Source organism: Anopheles nili, chromosome 3, assembly GCF_943737925.1.
Source record: "Anopheles nili chromosome 3, idAnoNiliSN_F5_01, whole genome shotgun sequence".
Lineage (NCBI taxonomy): Eukaryota > Metazoa > Arthropoda > Insecta > Diptera > Culicidae > Anopheles > Anopheles nili.
In genome coordinates this window covers 51,333,956-51,354,262 of record NC_071292.1, presented here as the reverse complement: position 1 = coordinate 51,354,262, position 20,307 = coordinate 51,333,956, and the positions used below count along the sequence as shown (strand labels likewise).

The window sequence follows — 20,307 nt, the reverse complement described above, 5'->3', positions numbered from 1 at the left end:
GCATGTTGTAAACTGATTTATTTATTCCTAGCATCGCACCGAAGTTTTCAGACCTGAGTGCGCGCTGTTCAGTAGGCCATTAGCATTGAAATCTGCTAATTTGTGTGAGTTTTTTTCATTGGAACAGTAAAAATGTGGTACAACCAATTTGTGGGAATTTATGGAATATTGTAATAGCTAACGTTTTATCATAAACCGAAATTGCAATGACGATGATGCTCCGTGCGAGCGAAGGAGAAAATCATAAAGCTTAATTTTGCACGTATTTCGTTTTCCTTCTTATCTGCTTTACTGCATCTTCCAGGACACGAACGTAGGAATGAATAAAACAGCACACATTGGAATGGGAATTCCCCCGAAAATATACGCAACATCAAAAGCTATCAGACTTGTACAAATCTCCGTAAAGAAGCCCGTACAAAATGTAACGCATCAAAAAACAGACAAATTAGCGTAAAACAAGAACGATTCCGAACAACCAAATCAACACAAATATATAACAAAAATTAACTATCACATCAAATTAGAAGAACAATATATAATGTTATGATTACAAATAAAAATGTACAAAACGGGGGAGGCTTACTCAGCATCATATACTTAAAACTCAACACTCTGCAACATTTCGACACTATTGGGCCACCCGGGCACTTATTTGGTATAACAGAATCGCACCAATATCAACATTTTCAAACCTTAGCTAGCTGTTTGTCTGTCGACTGTGAATAATATAAACATGTGGGATAGGACGGAAGAACCAACCGGACCATATCTTAGCGCGAGGGAAATTGCATAAAATAATCGATCGATCAATTTTACCACTAGCAAAATCTGTTCGGTTTGGGAGCAGGTTTTTTTTCTTTTACGAAGGAGCTATGCTTATAATATATATGTATGAATGTATGTTTGTGCTTTTGTGTTTATGTTCCAAAATGATTTTTTTTCTTCCCAATACAACCAAGAGATCCTGAGATAAAATGTTACGAAATTATCCATCAACGTACGTGGGTGGGCTGTAAAAACCGACCAACTCAAGTGAGAACATGAAAATGCTGCAATATGAAATGATTTTTTTTTTTTTAAAACATACACACACACATACAGTGATATAGAAAAATAGCACTCAGCCAACAGAAATACTTTTAGCGTTACCGACAAACCTAGACTTGACTAACTTGTATACTCCCGTGGTTTTTCATGTCCATGACGGTGGTTTTTATCGTGTTGCCCCCGTTGCTGCTGGCACTGTTGATCGTGGTTCCGTGCTGCTGCAGCAGCTCGCTGGCAGAATCAAACGACTCCCCAATATCGAGCGACTGCTTGCCGAGCCCACCGTTGGCCGTGCCAGTGCCTGCGCCGGTGGATAACGTTGCACCAACACCGGGTCCGTCTGCACTGTCCCCGTTCGTCGTAGCGCACGGTCCCGATCCCATCAGGATGCTCCCATTCGAGAGGACGACCACCGTGGCCGGTTGACCGCCACCGACACCGGATGCTGCAATTAGAAGAGATCATATTCATCATCGTTTCACTGCAAAGCACGTTCCCTTGCACCGGTTGCGGGCGCTTCATGTCGGATCGTGTTGCTTACCGCTTAGTTTCTCCTTCGAGTTGATCTTCTTGGCCGATGACATGAGGGCCTTCGCTTCCTCGACGAGGGAATTTCCACCGACGGAGATGCCGGCCGTTGCGCTGGTAACCGGTAGGGTCACGCTACCCGCGCTAGTCGAAACCAGCACGACCGGTGTGGTGCCACTTCCGTCCTTATCCCGCTCCTTATCCTTGTCCTTGTCCTTCTCCTTGTCCTTATCCTTTTCCGGTTTCAGCTTCTTGAAGCCACCCAACACCTTATGCGTCTTGGAGTCTTTCGGTTTGCCCGGGGTCGTCGTCGAGGATCCTCCGGATGCGCCCAACCCGCCGCCCTTCGCGCTACCATCCGCCGATTGCAGTCCACTCTCGCCCTCCTCGTTGATGCTGGTCAGATGATGGGGGCCACCGTTCTCCTCCTTCGTTGGACCCTGTATGGGGATATCGTCTGCGCGTGGCATCGGCCAGTGTCATTATCGTTGGCAATGGCAGCGTGCACCACAAAGTAAAGCAAAACACAACGTAACGAATTAATTAAAGTTTATCTGTGCACCTACGCACCGGGAAGCGACACGGGTGGAATGGGGGAGAGAACGGCCTTGGCCTTGAGATGGCCATGCTTCGACATTGCGTAAGGAGTCAACGGTACTTATCGTGCAGTAAGGGATCACGACAATGTCCACCGGGTGGATGGAAAATTGAACGGCACCAGGAAAAGGACCAAATTGGTTGGGTGGCAAAGAATTATCATAAATAGCAGAACATGCCACCACACGAGTGGAGCATATAAATCTTTTTGTTTTGTAAATGTACTACGACCATATTTTAAAGAATCAGGTTATTATGATATCCTTACGACGCGTTTGCTAATTTTTAAAAGATTTTAAAAGATTTATCATTTCCTTCCGAAGGAAAAACAAATGCAGCCGTTTATATAATTAATGTGGATTGTCGTAAAGGTTTTGATATCGAGTAGATTGTATTAAACTGCGAATGAAATATACGCTTCAAGCTATTCAGAGAAATTTTTTGTTTGAACATTATTTGTGTTCCACTATTAGCTAAACAGAAACATTTGACTTGTGCACACAACGGTGGTAATGAAAACATGTGGTATAAGAATAAATAGCGAGCTGGCACTCGCCTATAATGGAAACCGATTTTTAACTGAAAACCAGCGCCGGCATCCCACGCAAAAAGCCACGTGAACGAACGGACGACGGAACGGTGAATAGTGCATTTTTATTGCATTATCGTTCAAAATAAACAACCCCTGCGGGGTGGATACGTACGGGTGCGTATGCTGTGAAAGTACGATTGTACTGTGAATTTTCCAAAAAAAAAATAACACACAGGAAAAAAACTCTTTCATCGCGTGACAGGACACACACAAAAAATAAAAGAAACACTTCATAAACCACACACTAAAGTCACGTTGGGCAAACAAACGAAGTCGAAACAACAACAAAAAAAACGAGTCGTTAGAGGAACAGAAATAACGAACGGTAAGCAGCTCGGTGGCTCGGTGTGCAAAAACGGGAACAAAAAAAAACATCGAGCCAACAAGGCCGTCACGGAAAAGCCACATGAAAGCATATCCTGCGTGCGTTGGTGCCAAAATTATCGTCAACGCACGGGGCGCAAATATTGGCGGCATTTGTTTGCCAGCATGTAATCCTGCCCTCCCATTAGTGGAACGTTTCAGAGTGATAAATAGAGAGAGAGAGAGAGATAGAGAGAATCAGAAAGAAAGAGCGATAGTGAGGGAAACCATGAGTTTTTAACGGAAGCGGAACACGTGATCGAAAAGGTGCTGCAAAAAATAAAACGCTGATATTTAATCACACCAAGCAACAAGTGCTAATACGAATGAGGTAAAACAAAACGAACCCCTTTTGCGAAAAATATAAAATAATCCTGAGCAAGTGTTCGAACACATAACTAATCCTCAACGACGTAGGTTGCGATGGTCGAAAAAATTTACCTAACAACAAAAAGTTACTGAAACAGCGATGCATCGAAAAGTGCTTTTTGTAGAGCGCAGGTGTCCTTACACGTCGCATATTAGGCGCGATATTTCGATTATATGCCACGTGATATTGTGCAGACTATAGGTGAACCTCAACGGCTTTGAATGAAGCAAAAAAACGGAGCACTGCCAGTTACGGCAAACACAACTTCTTAAGGACCGAAAGCTTTGGCTGCCCACGAAACCATACGAAAAGGATCCTTTTCCTTTATTTACCGTGCAGCATCATTCCCCGGAACCCGGAGTGAAGAAAAGCGGTGTCGGCAAAATTTCAGCGTGCACCGTGTACCGCGGGAACATTTCCCGGGTGTGGATGGAGAGAAGCATAAAGGCAAGAGGCCCGGGTGGACCTCCGGTTGGGTCAAACAAAAAAGAAAAAGAAGAAAAAAAGGAAAAACGAGCGTGCCCACGGAAGGCGCTGCGATGTCGCGCGGTGAAGCATTAACGAAATGAAGAGGTAAACGTAATCAATAGCAGCAGACAACGGAACAGATAGCCAGGCAGGCACACTCTTTTGCGACGGAAGCGATCGGATTGATTGTTGGCTTACAGTTTTCTCCATACCTTCCTGGATGGGGAAGGCGACCTATGCTTGGTACATTCACGGAGCCGATTTTGGGGTGACGATTTGCAACAATGCCGCCTCATCAAAGCATTGAGAGCGTAGTTCAAGGATGATGATAGTAATCTCCCGATGCCGTTTGGCCTATTGTCTATTGTGAATGCGTCGGCAGGAGCATTGGTACGGTTAATTCCGCTAATTCTACTTCGCCGATTTGAGTTGATTATTAGCTATCTAGCATGCAGCAGGTGTTGCCCGGGGGATGTTGCTGTTCCGTTCTTGTGATCAGTGTCTAATTATTGAGTAGCGTAAATAGCAGATGTGCACAGCAGAGCGATTTGTCCCCCTAGATGGTAAATCCTCTTAAGCTCTTCGTGTACGACTTGCAATTTCAAGGCTAACGCCACGTGGACCGTCTCCTAGTACAGTCCGGGGATTGTGGACGGTTGTATGAGATGAATCGTCGCCGGACGACCGTTCACAATCAGAGCCGCCAGTTCGTCCGAGTCCGAGTCCTGCAGGCTGCTCTCAAACTCCTCGTACAACCGGGCCCCAGCACTGGCGCGTGTCTCGGACCGATTAACGGGCGACTGGTTCTTGCTCGAAAGGAACTTCTTACGGCGCAGCGAGGCAGGCGAAATGCTGCTGCTGTTCGAGTTGACATCTTCCACTCTGCCCGTACCGAGCAGGAGCTTGTGTTTTGGGGATTCGGCTGGGCTCGAGTGACGCGTTGATCCTCCGGATCGTTTCGGGGAATCCGCTTCCTCTTCGATGCTGGCCTGCTTCGTTTGTTGGCCGTTCACGTTTACCGGCGCGTTCGAGGGTGTGTTCGTTTTCCAGCCCCAGTTTTTCCACTTTCGTGACGATTCCTTCTTTTTCGGTTCCGTTCGCGGGCTGGTCACGTCCGCGTCTCCGCTGGCGTCCTGTCCAACGCCTGCGGAACCGGCCAATGGAGCCGTCGAGCCTGAATTGGCTGTGGTTCCGGCACCGGCAGCAAGCTGAGTTCCGGAACCGTTTACCAAGCCGTTGCCCACGTCGGCATCAATCATCGCCAGCTTACTCATCATTTCCTGCTGCGTGGACTGGAGGGCGTTCACAAACTCTACCTCGAGATCGTCTACAGGTTGGGTCAAAAGAAACCGCGATTGGCATCGTCATTTGACCGCATTCGGTCAATTGAGAGAGAATTCCGGATTTTTTGGTTTTCATTTTTCATGGGACAGACCCCGGATTGGCACATGTCACAGATTCACAATCGAGTCATTCGTAGAGGGTACAGTAAATTGAAGATCAGTTAAAGAGAGAAAAAGAAAAGAAGAAAGTAGAGATATTGTTACATTAACCACCCCTCGAATGTTGCCGGCAAAAGAATCGCTTGCTTTTAGCAACTGCACCGGAAATCAGAGGTGCGCAATGCTGCGTTAGATGGTGACTTGTGCATGGCAAAGTGGTAGGTACAAACATGGAGAACCAGAATGATGTAGTTTAAATGAGCGCAGCTTTCGCGCCAACAGCAACGCATTCGCAAAAGAAACACTGTCGACTTGTGCATGCGAAAAATCGTTCATAATCGAACACTGTTAGAAAGAAGGTACAACGTTTAGTAAGATAGTGAAACAAATGGGAAGAGAAAAGTATGCGTCAACAAATCTACAGCAGAAGCAGGTTCGAACGATCGAATGATCGACCGATCGGGGCAAAAGCGAATCGATGGAAAGAAGGTATTAGCGTTGGTAATGCATCTCGTACTTTCATCACCGCAAATCGCAAAAAAATGCTTCTTCCAGCACTTGCAAACTATGAGTTAAGGGAAAATATATGTGGTTTGATGATGGCACGATAGTATAATTTCTTTTTTAGGCTTTAAAGAGCGTTACGAAACTGAAATACGAGTTATTATCATAACTAAACAATATGGTGGTTAGAGCTGAAAGTCCCGATAGCCAATAACACGAAATGACTCAAAATATGTAAAGAGAAAGAGGAGAGATGTAGACATTTTTTTTTCCCACTGAAGGAATTAACCGAGATGTCAATCATGCACTCAGCATGGTAATGAATTTATCATCGTCCTACTGATGATCGAACAACATTGTACTGGCCATGGAGCCTCGTTGAAGGAATTCTTATAAAAGGATCACTATTCTAGAGTGGGATGTAGCAGCAGCTGTGGGATTTGTTTTCTTCTTGTTGTTGCTCACTGCAAACATTTTTAGAAAACGCCCTCACAGCAGAACAAAACTATTGCAGTCAGTCATTGTCAGCCTGTCAGAAACAACACGATGCATCAGGCAGTGATGCAAGGAAGACTTCTGCCAATTCCGTACCACCCGTTGCGCCTGTGACCGCAAGGATGCTTAATGATTATCCAACAAAGATCCCACTCAAATGGAAAGACGCCTGGGAGGGAAAACCAGGCGATAACGAGCACTGAAATGAAAAATTGTACCGATTTATGTTATGTTACATTCGCAACGCCCATCCATCGTACAACCTCCACAAATTTCTGCCCACAAAAAGTCCACCCCTGCCTTTCACTGAGGAAGCTTTTTTGCGTAATCAATCATCATGATAGGACGCATTCACACACGAATGGATCTGGTCACGTTTTGCTGCATGCTCGATGGATTGAGAGCCAGATGTTTACGTTATTTTGCATCTCATTCCGAGAGGAAGATTTCCAGGCAGATATCATTTCTCGTGTTACGGTTAATTCATCACGGTGCATGTTTTAATTGCTCCTAGCTTTTTTTGTCATGCTTTGATGCAAATAATCAATGGAAGAGCTAAATGATTGAGCATCGCATAACTTGCCGGGGAGCCATCCAAAGGATAGATATTATGCGAGAATAACATGCTTATTAGAAAAAAATAGGTTCTCGGAAAAATTGAATGATTGGAAAACATGTTTTTACGTATTCCATCCATCTAAGCATGCTATGCTTTATCCAGTGATTTCAAATGACCATGGCCTTTAGGTTGTTATTGTTATTTATTTAAGACGACCTGGCCGTATTTAAGACGATTTACGACCTGGCCGTATTTAGATTTGGATATTTTTTGTGAGCTGAAAGGCATTTCCTCCCAACAGCCGCAGATAGCCTTATCCCGGGCTGACTCGGTTAAAATGACCAAGGTCTTTAGGTTGGGCGGTTTATAACTGATTTGGTGTTTGGTTGCGTAAAACTATTTTTTAATTAAAACTGTTGATACTGATTAAAACATCATTGATTAAAGTAATAATAAGAAGTTAAATAAGGTAATTTTACAATAATTTATAGCCATAATTCAATTTGATCTCTTGATAATGTTTCCCGAGTTTTTCCTTCAATATACGTTCCGCCAGATTGAATTGACTAGTCTCAGTTTATCCGTTCATCAAATATTCAAATATTCATAATAAGTTTTTTCATGAAACAGCAACAAAAGATGAATCATGAAACCCCGTCCAGTCACGTCTCATCGGAGCCTAACAACAGGCAGGAGCAAATAACAAGGAAAGAGGCGGCAAGGACAAAGGAGCTGATGAACTTCATAGAAAAGAAACTCCTTAAAGAATTTTGCTTCTGAACAGCCGTTCCAAAAAGCAATTGTTGAAATTTGCGGTACATTGGCATGAAATTGCGGATTTAACCATGAAAGGCAGTTCCAGACAAGCTAATTAATATATCTTTTGTGCGATGACTGTTTACTACGGAATAATCGCAAAACGTTCTCCCTATAAACCTGCTTTGCTGTGCTCAGGAACCTGCTATGGAAAATGGCGTGCTGTGTGTGCTTTAAAATTCCCCACGTGAAGTCTAAGAAATTTCCGACAGACTGGCAACAACAGACATGGTTTTACTGGCATACCATGTTTTTTTTTCTTCGGATTTCCATTTTCATTTTTCCAGACCATTTTGATACAAATGCATTACGTCCTCAGCGATGAAGTAAATTGTTCCTATTTTCAAGCAACACGTATAATACTGTTGGGATCGTAGGGTTGACATAGAATGAAAGGCCAAGATAGATTTAGACATCAGCGGGAGCAAACACCAAACCTATGATTCAGAGCATGCTACGTGGGACAGCTGGCTAACATCGAAATGAAACTGCTTCAACTAGCACACCGGGAGATATTAGATACACGGGATAACTCCCGCGGTCGAATGCAAACACCGCATCCACTGGGGTAACACAGAGCTGCAGGGAAAAGGAAAACATGGAAAATAGATTTCACTCTTCCGGGCCAGAGCACTCGTCCGGTTCCAGCAAATAGGGTACTCCGATTACGTCGAGATACACAACGGAACTTCGCCACACGAGTGGGTAGAACAAAAACACCGAGCTATTAGCCACAACACTTACTTGCTGCCACATTCGACTACGGCCAGGTGCTTGCTGGACAATCAAACAAGTACTCCCACGCTCCAAGGGGCACAACTTCTTCTGAACGCACCATTTTCCACCGAGGGCTCTTCACATTCATTCGACTCACCAGTCCATATTGCGTTTCATTCTACACCCCTAAAGACCCCAATCGCGTGAAGGCCGTGTAAACTTTAACAACGAGAGCGAGAAGAAAGTGGAAATTTTATTCATTTTTTTTTTTGCTTTACCAAAACTTTCTGATTTTCTTCGTATGTCAGCCACCAAGCGTTACATTGGACGACTGAACGAACAAAGCTAGCGACCTTTTTTAAACAGATCAAGAAAACGAGCTTTTCGTAGCTTCATTAGCCTATGCTTTGGTGAATCCGTCGATCGGGAAGAGTGATCCACTAATTGCGCGATTATTTCCAGAACCATGATACGCACCTGTTCAATTTCAAACATCTTTAACGTTGCTTGAGGGACAAAATTTTCTTCTAGGATGGGTAAAGAGAAGTCACAAAAATAAAAATTGACATTAAACATGGCTATCCATCAAGCGCAATGAGAATTAATAATTGATGTGGATATATTAGCACATTTTTGTTTCGATCTTATTAAACCTAATTTCGCATAGTGAACCGGCAGTTAGCACAAGACACAAGGGTTCCACTTTTATATCCGAGACAGAGAACAAAGAGGACATAATTAAGGTTAAGAGAACGGTTTTAGATTCTCAAAGTCTTCACAGAAACAAAGGACGATACTATCCATTTCTCAAGTGATGGCAAACTATTCCTACCGATCCTTCAGCCCACGACTCAATATCAGGTAGGTGGAACTATATGGTACTCTGCATTGATCATTTAGATCGAGCCTTAGGAAAGCTCTACCGCCAATTTGAAAATTATGGCCCATAATTTAAAAGCCTTGAGCAATTGAGGTAGTAAACATTTTTGTTGACAAAGTACCTTTAAATGGGCTGGAATTGCTTGATATTAAATCTGCTACAGTTTACATAAATAACTCTCCACCATCAAATGAAGCAAAGGAAACAAACCTATCACAGTTCAATGATAACACGCCATAAGGTGTCGGTAACATTTTCACCCATCAGAATGAACGAAAGTAAGTAACAAATAAACGGGAATAAAATTCGAAATAGAAAAGTAGCCGAATCTCAAACAACAACAACACATTAAACAACAAGAAAGCATGAAGCAACTGCAATTGGCCGTTTGATGGCCAAGCAAGAGGATACTATGGGTGATGTTCATTAGTTCGACAAGAGGGAAAATGTGGAATTAAACCAAATGCACCCTCTCCCCTCCGTTTAACACAGGCGAACATGGAGTGACGATTACAAATCAAAGTCCTACGGAAAGCTAGTAAATATCCAATCATTCGAATCGTCGCTCCATCACTCCATGGCACGATTGCAGGAGCACAGAGGGAAGTTAGGGAGATGAAGGTACATAAGGGGTAAAGTTTACAAATTGACCATTTTGGGGCAAAAAGCAATCGAGAAGGAACACTGCTCCACGTACCTGGTAGCTTCTTAGTCCGGAAGGAAGCATTCGTGATCATCGATTTCGAGACCGTCACCGTAGTCGTTGCTGGCGTTAAAGCAACACTAATGCCCATAGGACCGTCACTGGGTTGACCTGAAACACAGCGAGGAAATGAAAAGGAAAATTAAACAACCATGGTCACAAGGAAGCACACGCTCTATCGTAACCTACCGGAAGGATTGGCATGCAGCGAATTGCGTATCGCGTTCGTGACCAGTATCACTTCGGGAAGCATTTCGTAGCACGCCCGGCTGTGCAGATCTGTCACGGCTTCGATCGCGGCCGACGCGAACTCGTTGAACATAGCGAAGTAGTTCGCGTGTGCCAGCTCAACCAGGAACTGTGAATTCACCGCGATCCGTGGTGGCGGACGGACCACGTGCGACGGTGCCGCCATCGCCATAGGTTGCTGCGGTGAGATCGGATCGTTCCCATAGGACGAACGGTGCATGTGACCGCCCGGCAGCTTCGGAAAGCCCTGGTTCACCAGCAGCGAGGTCGTCTTGCAGAGATGGTACAGCGCTGGTTTGTGTATCTGGTTCAGCTGCTGGTTGTACGTGAACAGCAACGCCGTCATCACCTTAAGCCGATTCTGGGCATTGATCGACTCGATCGACGGCAGCGGGCCCCAGTTGATGTCCTTGTTGCTGTTCTCCTCCCACCGCCGCAGATCACTTGGTTGTAAACTTTTTTCCTGTGACAATGAATAAAAAAACGTTTAATTGAAACACTGCAATATAGCGCTCGCAAGTGATTCGCATCTGATGCACGGAACACTCACCTCATGGTAGACGGATGCTTGCGCCAGCACAGGCATTCGGAAGGACACTACCTTCGGGCTGCCATCGTCGGCACTAACCTCGATGTTGTAAATGCATATCAGAAGCGTTTCGATCGACCGGCAGCCCTTCTTATCGCCCAGCGCCACCGAGTTCAGATACAGATAGATCAGCATCGGCACGAACTGCAGCGTGAACCGGCGTAATTCGACCTCATTCGAGCGGTAGAAATTGCACAGCTGATTGCAAATGGGATGGATGAGCTGCAACCAGAGCGAACAACATAGAAGGACATCATCAGCAATCGCCAGGCTCACATGGGTTGAGTGGAGTGTTTTATGTTGCTGCCTCCCCCAACAATGCGCTACTTACATCCTTGTACTTGGTCCGCTCGCTCAGGACGGTGTAGAGAGCCTTCGAAATTTCGAAATCATTCTCATGCTGAGCGGCGAATGTACGCAGCTCCGATTCCTGCAGGGCACTGTAATCGGAGATCCAGTCGGCAATGATCGCTTCCGCCATATCACTTGCTTCTACCGCATGCACCACACGCCCACAGTTGTACCGGCTCCGAGATAAGGGTCCACCGCCGGTTCCGGCTTCCAAATCGTGGCACACAATCGGAACGCACTTCCGCAGCTACGACAAGGAGAGGCAGCGCTTTACTGGCGGCGGTTCGCTACGCTGCGGTTCGCTTGAGGCGCATCCGGAGGCAATTCTTGCGAAGCGATTGCCTGCACCCGATGTGATTGATATTTGCCCAACTTTTGCAAGCAAAACAAGCAACGGTTTGATAGCAGAAGTTGATCCCACACGCGCTGCTGGGGGGAGATTTTACGATGGGTGAATCTCCGTTTCACAAAGCAAGCGTTGTTTCACCGCAACGTGCCATGCTGTAAGCGATAGTTAGGCTGTGAAATAAACAATACCCGTTAATATAACTCATTACAAGTTATTGTCAGCGTTAAGCTTAAGCTTAATGCTTTGCACAGAAAGGATACCATTTAAATACTATCTAAATGCGTCTGAAGGATACGATTTACCAAAACAGGAAAAAAAACAAATGACGACATCATTGTAATTGTTATTTATTTAAGAACGGCCGGGTCGTATTTAGATTTGAATAATTATTTGTGAGCTGAAAGGCATTTCCTCCTAACATCCGCAGAGAGCCTTATCCCGGGCTGACTCGGTTAAAATGATGGCATCAGATTATTATGGGATTTTAAATGAAGTGATTTAATTTCAGCAGGCTCATAGCACCTTCAATACTCCATCTTACGGTCTACAGAATATTAAACACATTTTAAAGCAACACCAAAAAGAAATGGCTTAGTTTCGAAGTTCCAATGTCAGAAAACCACCTCCAGATCCAGCATTTTGGTTAGCCTCATCTGATGTTAACGCTTAAGTGTTATTTAAACATCTCGTTCGTCGCGGCACGTTTTACGATAACAGTTTCTCCGCAGATGCCCACCCGCAGCGATAAACTGGTGGACGTGCCACGTGACGGTGTGCGGTTCAATCCTTTCGAGATCTCCTGTTAGCGTTTACTTTATTGTTTCCACGCTACTGTTCGACAATTCGCGAGGATCCTGAACGAAGCAAGGCGCTTCTACAAAACCGAAAATCGCACCGGAATGTAGGTGAAAATCGCTCGAAAAGTTCACCAGCCTGAAGACCTAACCGATGCCCTAACTCCAACAAAGCCCATTAGTATCCTTTCACGAGTGATGCGTCCTGCAGAAGCCGGGAATCTCGCCGATGGCCAAACGGAGGATAAAATTTATGAGCCAACGTCTAGACGACGAAAGGCGCGGGAATACAAGCGGAAAACGGTCGGGACGCTAGTTAATCAGAAATCGATTTGAAACCACTTATCGAGAGGAATCTCGCGGCACTTTCGCCGCTGCTTATAAAGGGCTTTTAACGCGAATCGAGGGATGATGGAAAGCCGGAACAGGACTAATTTTACAGGCTAAAACAAAGGTAGCGGTTTTCTCAAATTGTTTTCCTATTGGCATCTGGCCATATCCTTTATCATCTTGGTAAGCGACAAAGTTATACAGAAATAACAAATTTATACTGCAAACATTAACGGACTTTTGATAAAGCGAAACAACATCAAACAAACAAACGATGCAACAATTTTCTAGATACTAAAAGTTATAGAAATCTGCATCATCTGTTAAGCATTACAAATGCAGCTTCAAGCATTGGCACAGGTTCTATCTAATCGCCCAAAAGTAATTTAGAAGTTGAAAGTTTATCATTCGCACCACATGATCCTGAAACCTCCATTCATTCCTCCTTCTTGATGACAGGATGCATTCTCCAGCAGAAATACGATGAATAATGTTTTAGTGCGCCAGCTTGCAACGTACAAGGACCATGACACAGCTCAAACTTTTTCCAGCTTCCCGGATTAGTCATGCGGCGAACATCTGGATCGCTCCGGCACTCTCTGCTTTAGTTGCCGTGAGGTGAATTTAAACTTGAACCAAACCACGTCACGAAAGAGTTCGCAAAAGAATCGCCTTGTGGGCTTTGATTCCAGAGCTTAGTGGATCGAAAAATGGAAGAACTTTATCCACAAAAGTAAAGCATCGTTCCTTTTGCGGTCATAATAAGCTTGACTCCGTAAATATGATCATACCGCCACCTCGAGAGATGCGATAGTACACGAACTATGGCCCTTTGCAATGCATAAAGGGTGCATTTAATTTCAAACGCTCTATTGACTGCGAAAAGAATCACGTCAGTTCGTTGCTAAATGCCCTCTCGAATGGCCTCGTTGGCCCAGTACTTTACGCCATCACCGTAATTAACCATCACCAACACACACCGGGCACAGGTCGGTGTTGTCTTTACGTTCACGTTCGAGGCGACATCGTCACAACTCGGCGACTAAACCTCCCCCATTTGGTTGGCACTTTTTGCTTCACCCTTTGGAATCATGACGCACATAAAAAGTGCATCAAAGGACTTCTGGCCGCACGGAGAGCAGACGATGGCCGGGTTTATACATTAGCGATGATACGCTGACAAGCATGCCAACAGGTGTATTATGACGGTTGCAAAGGTGTAGAGGATTGGTTCTTTTTTTTAAGTGCCATCCTTTTACGCGAGCTTTTGGGAACATATCTAAGTGTGCTGGGAGTCAAGTCACACATTTTAATGACTCCTTTCTGTTGTTAATCTAAAGTGAAACTAAGCACGATTATTTAGAGCAAAATTTACCCCACCTACCTCGGGGCAAAAAAAATATATCTGGCTACAGACAGTCCACCACCTTCCATCAATTTAAACTCTTTTTAGGATCCCGGACAGCTCAGGGCAATTATACCACCCCTGAAAGTGCAATCCGTGTCGACAAGTGCCACAACACGTTCACTTTTGATGCTTAATTATACCGCGATGATCCAATTAAACCATCATTTGCGATTGGGTAAACTTCCAATGCTGGCCAAAAGCCGATAGACGGTTTTGTATTTCACCCCGGTCGAGCCAATCGATTGAACGAGTAACATTTAAGGTTCAAACAGTACAAACCACTACGGCGGCGGCAATGGCGAGGGTGATAAATTAACCATCATGATTGATGGGAGGAATTTAAAATGTAAAATGATTAATTGAAAAAATATATTAAAATGTCAAAAAGTTGGCGTTAATTGACTATTTCCGTGTTTTGCGTAGAGGATTTTAGTGACTCCTACGTTATAAACTACGCCTACTACGTTTGGCGAAATGTTTCTACAAAAATTTAGCAATTACACCCCTATTATTAACTATTACTACCCGTGCAATCGTACAATAACGAAGGTACGGTTGCATTTACAAGCCGTCAATGACGTCATGTCGTTGATAAGCCCTTAAACACGATTTCCATGGCCAACTACGCTGTCGTTGTACGCCTTTGGAGTGTTCACCTGGTTTTTCTAACAAACCTGTAAGAACATATTCCTGCTTAATGAAAACATTTCCTTTCCACAAAAGGCAGCACAATGGATGGAAAATTCAGACGAACGAAGCTACGAATGAGGGATTTGAATGCACCCCTCAATCAATCCGCTCAATTAATCCCTCTCGTGGAAGGAACGAGTCCCATACCGTACGTAAACAACAAACAACCCAAACTAAGTGATATCAGCACAATTCCTTGGCTATGAATTCCTAACATACTCTCGCAAGAAACACGTCCCATTCTGTCCGGAATGTCGCGCACGTTCGGCTCGGTAGGGATGTTTCTTTACGGTGGTTATCTAATCCAACCCACAACAGAAATGGAGCCCGATAAGGGATTTGTTATGCTCCATGCCCAATTATAGCGTACTGATAAGGTGTATCAATATTCGCGGTAATCGATCAAACGAAACCGATCGAACGGGATCAGCAGCACGGTATTGAAAGCACAACCTTTACTACTGATGGAATCGTCTCGGAACCCTCGCTCGTGTCACCACAAAAACAACATTTCTATTTACTTGCTACCCAGCACCGTTGGACGGATTTATGTTACAAAACTACTGCCATCGTAAATCATCGCAATCAATCCAATTACTTTATGGATTAATGCTGGCATGAGCACGCACGCATCAAAAGTCTTGCGTTGGGCTCATGGGAATTTTTAGGTGTTACTTAATCAAATCGATATGTAAAAATTTCACCTCCGTTGAGCAAAAGTATCGCGCGTGCAGGGCCACAAAGGGGGCAAACGGTCAGGGAACCTTCACCCTGGAATCGAGAACGGTGCAGCAAACCGTGCAAAACAATAAGCAAATGGGATAATAAATACCCATCGACAGGAGCCCGATGCGGGGCGCGTGCATTCGTGCATCGATTCATTGAGGTCAAGGTTCTGTTATGCTCGGTCGGTTGGCTCATCCCACTGCCACCCACGCACGTGAAGGCCACAGACACAACGGACACGGCAAGGGCGGATTCTGCCAAGCCCACCCCATTTAGAACAATTTAGAGTTCGTTGATGCGACCGTTTTTCGTCGTTATTCAAAGAATAACTCGCGTAACGGCTTACGCGTCCTTAAGGCAGATGGTTCGAAGGGGATAGTAAGGATGTTCGCTCCCCGTTATCAGCTCTTATGCTGAGAATGTGACTTTTATCAGCACGATTATCCTCACGGTAGAGACGGTCGGGAACGCTTACAGGAACCATTACTCTCTCTCTCTCTCTCTCTCTCTCTCTCTCTCTCTCTCTCTGTCGCTCTGTTCACCGCGCACGGTTCACGAACACGGTGATTACGTTTTTAATCTCGTTTATCAGGGCACATCGTTGAAACCTTCGGGGCCCCATTTTCCTGCGTTTTCCAGCACAAAGTCCGCTGCCGTGCGTGGTTCACTTTCGTCACTCGATTGCAGCAGGCATAGCAAACGCCGCGACACGACGGTAGGGATGATATCATTCGATTGCCTCCCAACCCCCTTCCACCTCACACCCTGTCACGCACCATCGACACCGGAATGAAGTAAGCCATGGTAAGGCCACTGACTCTCGGCTTAAACACTCGGAGATTCCGGTGACTGGGAATGGAAAACCTCCCATCGATGATGCGGGTGGACGATTGGGTGGAAATTTTCTTATTATCTTCACTGCTATCTTGGCGGGGGAATTCTCACGATTTGACGTAAGGCTTGCTTATTGCAAGGATCGGAATCACTGAACCGTATTCGTCTGGATCCTGGACCGTACATCTGGGGATCCAGGAAGCTAACTTCCTCGCACCTTGACGGACACACACACGCGCGCCCACGCGGAATATATATCGTAATCACGTAAACTGGGACGGGCATGATCCGCAATAACAGCGCTTATCATTCGGTTGGTGCATCGGAATCGGGTGGGATTCGCACGGTTTACGTCCTCCGACGGGTGCACTGGACGACGGCAGGGACACATTACGCCACACTACCCCTACACCTCCGCACAATTCCCACTCGCACAATGCATCGAATTACCTTCGGCAAGCAGCTCGGTAGCGTAGACGGAAGGAAATTGCACGACACGATCTGAAGCAGTAGCGCAGCCCCGGTTGGCTGGAAATTTTGTACACCAACTCGCGGTAGGACTCCTGGCACACCCAGCTTCGGAAGGAAGGGAAAACCGCGAGGGTAAACGAAAATGATTTCAAAAAGACTACACACCGCGCGAAAGAACTGGATTATTAGCGAATGTTAGCGAAAAATCGAAGCACTTGTGTTGTTCTGCTGTCAAACTGTTCGTCACCAAACCGACCTTGTGTTATTTCTGCCAGCAAGACCAGGTGAGACCAGCCGAAGTGTCATACCGACACGTCGCTTTACAATTTCGTAGTTGCTCTCTGATGACAACAAAAAGCTATTTGGTGAAAGTTGGAAAAGTGCTGCTGCATTCTGCATAATTATTTGTTGTGTAAGTTTACGCTTTCAGTACCAAAAATGTATTGAATAAAGTACATAAATTTTCGCCAAACAAAGTAAGAGCCAGTTGTCAAAATGAATTCCAATATGGCGGCTGGTTCGATGTTATGAACATACCTGTCTCTCTGGCTCTTCGGTAGGCTTGTTGACGCTGTCAGAATCATAATACGCGGAAAATTCCTTGCAGTGCGAGTGGAAACAAACAATTATCGGAAAAAGTACAACTTTTACGCTTTTGCACTATCAACCCTAAGATGTCTCGCCAAAGCACACGCCTCGACACGAAGAAAGTGGTAAGTGTTAGGTTGCTCCATTTGCAGTATAGTAGATTCACTCTTTCGGAAGCGGAACTGCCCGCAGCGTCTATGGCTGATTGAATCACGCCCCCGAATTAGCTAAAAGACGGTCCCAAGATTCGTCCATACACTGCGTTTCATGACTGGTCGTTTTAGCCTTCTAAATGGAGAGTTCCGAAAACGACAGCCTACCATTTCGTTCCGTTTTCTGACCTGCCCTATCTTCGTCTCTCTGTTTTTTTCCTCAGTGAGGAGTTGTAAATCCGGGTCACGGGTGAGCGTCTTATTTTCCGTACACGTATTTCGCCACCTCAAAGAGTTCTCGAAACGTGCCCCGCGGCAAGAGTACAAGCATTTTTGTTTGGGGTTTTCATTGCGTATGGTTTACTGTCTACAGTCTAGCGCAGGCCGAAATACACGTAGAAAATCTACCCCATTAGCTGTACTCGCCAACGAACCGGTTGAGATTATCGGACCTCTCGCTCCGATACGATTCGGCAGAGGCTTAAGTCGTTAGGAACATCGCACGCATCACGTTATGCTTACGATGAATAATCCAGGCGCAACACCAAACACCCTCGGTGGACTTACGTTCTCGGATCTTACGGGCGGTGCCGGAACCAGCGGCCTGCAGCTAGTACAGCTGAGTCAGGTGATGCCGGATCCGAACTCCCAGCAGATGTTCATGCAAAGCCTGCAACAGCAGCTGACCGGCGGTCCACCAGCAATACAGGTCATTCCTATCGGGGCGCTACCTCAGCAAACGATGACCATGGCTCAAGGACCGCCACCGGGTGCCACTCTACAGGCAGCTCCACAGCAGCAACAGTTTGTGCAGTACACACTGGACGGGCAAACATTGCTATATCAAGCACTTCCAACACCGGAAACTGCGTACCAGAGTGTGAATCTGCCCATCGTTCAGTTACCGCCCCAAGCACTGGGAGCCCCGACCACCATACCCACGTATGGGAACCTTTCGAATCTTCAAGGAGCACCGGTCACGTTCACGCACCTACCGACGGCCACCATGGCGCAGACCATTCCGCAACATCATCCCCAGCAGCAGCTGCAACCCCATCAGCAACTCGCGACGACGATCGATGCAAGCACGTTTCAAAACATCGTCAACGCGCCCGTCACCATCACGCCGACTGGCACCGTTGTTCCGGTTTCACAGCCTACGATGCAGATTCCGGTGTCGCAGCCGACGATGACGCCCATGTCTACGGTTTCGATCAGCTCTCCTCCAGACACTAACATCGGAACTGGCGATAGTGCTGTTGCTTGCAACAACACCGTCACCGTTGAGGAAATCGCCTGCACCAGTGTCACGGAAAGTGGAACACACGGAACGGAAACAACGGAGAGCGGTTCCGGTGTGGATATGGATCAGGAACCCTTGTACGTCAATGCCAAGCAGTACAAGCGCATCCTAAAGCGGCGTCAAGCGCGTGCCAAGCTTGAGGCAATGGGCAAGATACCACAGCAACGTCCCAAATATCTGCACGAATCGCGCCACCGGCACGCGATGAATCGGGTGCGTGGAGAAGGTGGCCGCTTCCATTCTCTAGGAAACTAGGCCGCTGTGAAGCGAGATCGAAGACGGTGAAAATGACAATACCAATACGCGTAGCCAAGGACCAATTGGGCGCCTTCTGCCTATACATCGTTAATGCGGCACGACACGGCCATAAAAAAGATTTCAATAAATCTTGTGTACATATTTCATGCATGCTATTCCCCTTGTGGTTGGGCAGAAAACGTGGAATTCAAATGTTTAGGAGTATGGCCAAAGTATGTAAAGAACAATAAAAGAGACGAATAAACGTAAAAGGTCAGATCGATGTTGTTAAATGGGGTTGATGCTGTTTTCGGAACTCTCCAGTCGCAGATGATCTGCTTGCTTAACTATCCTCGCGGTAATATAAGACTCTCTGGCATAAACTTTCTCTGTCCGTGTTCCAGAACTCGGAGCTCTTAACACTTACCTACGGCGCGCTGGTGTCGCAGATGTTGCGTGACTTCGAAAATGTCGACGACGTTAACAAACAGCTTGACCGTATCGGGTTCAACATGGGCATGCGGTTGATCGAAGACTTCCTTTCGCGAACCGGCTCAGGCCGGTGCCTGGATATGCGCGAAACGGCGGACAAGATTCAGCTGGCCTTCCGCATGTACCTGAATGTGCAGCCGACCATCTCAAACTGGGCGGCTTCCGCTGATGAGTTTTCGCTCATCTTCGATACGAACCCGCTGACGGAGTTTGTGGAACTGCCGGCTGATTATCAGCAGCTGCGTTACAGCTCTATCCTGTGCGGGTGCATTAGGGGTGCGCTGGAGATGGTGCAGCTTGAGGTGCAGTGCTGGTTCAGTCAGGATCAGCTGAAAGGCGACGCGACGACGGAGATTCGGGTTAAATTCGTGCGCCGGCTTGAGGATGCTGTACCCGCAGGAGAAGACTAAGGACCGCAGCGATTTCCTTCGTTACGCATGCATTCCGAAAGATCTGCTGACGCTATGCGTTCTTCGAAGTTGTAACAACTCGTGGTCGAGAACGAGGCGGGTCAAACGGGAGAATCCCTACTTGATATTTTTTTATGTTTGTTAAGAAATAAAACCCCCCTTCGAACTGCACATTTTACTGTGATTCTTTCGTTTGCTATTGAGCACGAGAAACAATTTGTAAATATTATCTAAAACACTTTTCTTATAT

At 45.9% G+C, this 20,307-nt stretch overlaps 3 protein-coding genes across 4 annotated transcripts; 2 read left to right on the top strand and 1 right to left on the bottom strand.

Moving 5' to 3' along the window:
* Window positions 1-768: 768 nt before the first annotated feature.
* Window positions 769-11,403, bottom strand: LOC128725920 (hyccin). The gene is made up of 6 exons (XM_053819693.1): window positions 11,254-11,403; window positions 10,884-11,144; window positions 10,274-10,796; window positions 10,079-10,195; window positions 1,592-2,035; window positions 769-1,495 (listed from the first exon to the last, which is right to left on the bottom strand). Exons 1-6 carry the CDS (start codon window positions 11,401-11,403, stop codon window positions 1,161-1,163), a joined length of 1,830 nt encoding a protein of 609 aa, XP_053675668.1. The 3' UTR covers window positions 769-1,160.
* A 6,065-nt stretch (window positions 11,404-17,468) lies between these two features.
* Window positions 17,469-20,206, top strand: LOC128723601 (trafficking protein particle complex subunit 3). 2 transcript variants are annotated; one of them, XR_008410816.1, is made up of 2 exons: window positions 17,469-17,588; window positions 17,840-17,992. XR_008410816.1 is itself a non-coding variant. In XM_053817359.1 (2 exons), exons 1-2 carry the CDS (start codon window positions 17,550-17,552, stop codon window positions 20,055-20,057), a joined length of 537 nt encoding a protein of 178 aa, XP_053673334.1. In that variant the 3' UTR covers window positions 20,058-20,206. The 2 variants fall into 2 exon arrangements, 1 of the variants encoding a protein (XP_053673334.1); XM_053817359.1 differs by lacking the exon at window positions 17,840-17,992 and adding an exon at window positions 19,560-20,206 and having other exon boundaries at window positions 17,550-17,588.
* LOC128723600 (nuclear transcription factor Y subunit alpha) lies at window positions 18,130-19,625 on the top strand. Its single transcript, XM_053817358.1, has one exon. The coding sequence runs from the start codon at window positions 18,130-18,132 to the stop codon at window positions 19,171-19,173; it is 1,044 nt and encodes a 347-aa protein (XP_053673333.1). The 3' UTR covers window positions 19,174-19,625.
* Window positions 20,207-20,307: the final 101 nt, after the last annotated feature.

Coding starts and splice junctions, on each gene's coding strand:
- LOC128725920 (XM_053819693.1), bottom strand. CDS start 11,403: ATGGCGGAAGCGATCATTGCCGACTGGATCTCCGATTACAGTGCCCTG. Junction 2,036..10,078: donor CCGGACTAAGAAGCTACCAG/GTACGTGGAGCA, acceptor TGCCACGCGCAG/ACGATATCCCCATACAGGGT. Junction 1,496..1,591: donor CTCGAAGGAGAAACTAAGCG/GTAAGCAACACG, acceptor TTCTAATTGCAG/CATCCGGTGTCGGTGGCGGT.
- LOC128723601 (XM_053817359.1), top strand. CDS start 17,550: ATGTCTCGCCAAAGCACACGCCTCGACACGAAGAAAGTG. Junction 17,589..19,559: donor GCCTCGACACGAAGAAAGTG/GTAAGTGTTAGG, acceptor TCCGTGTTCCAG/AACTCGGAGCTCTTAACACT.
- LOC128723600 (XM_053817358.1), top strand. CDS start 18,130: ATGCTTACGATGAATAATCCAGGCGCAACACCAAACACCCTCGGTGGA.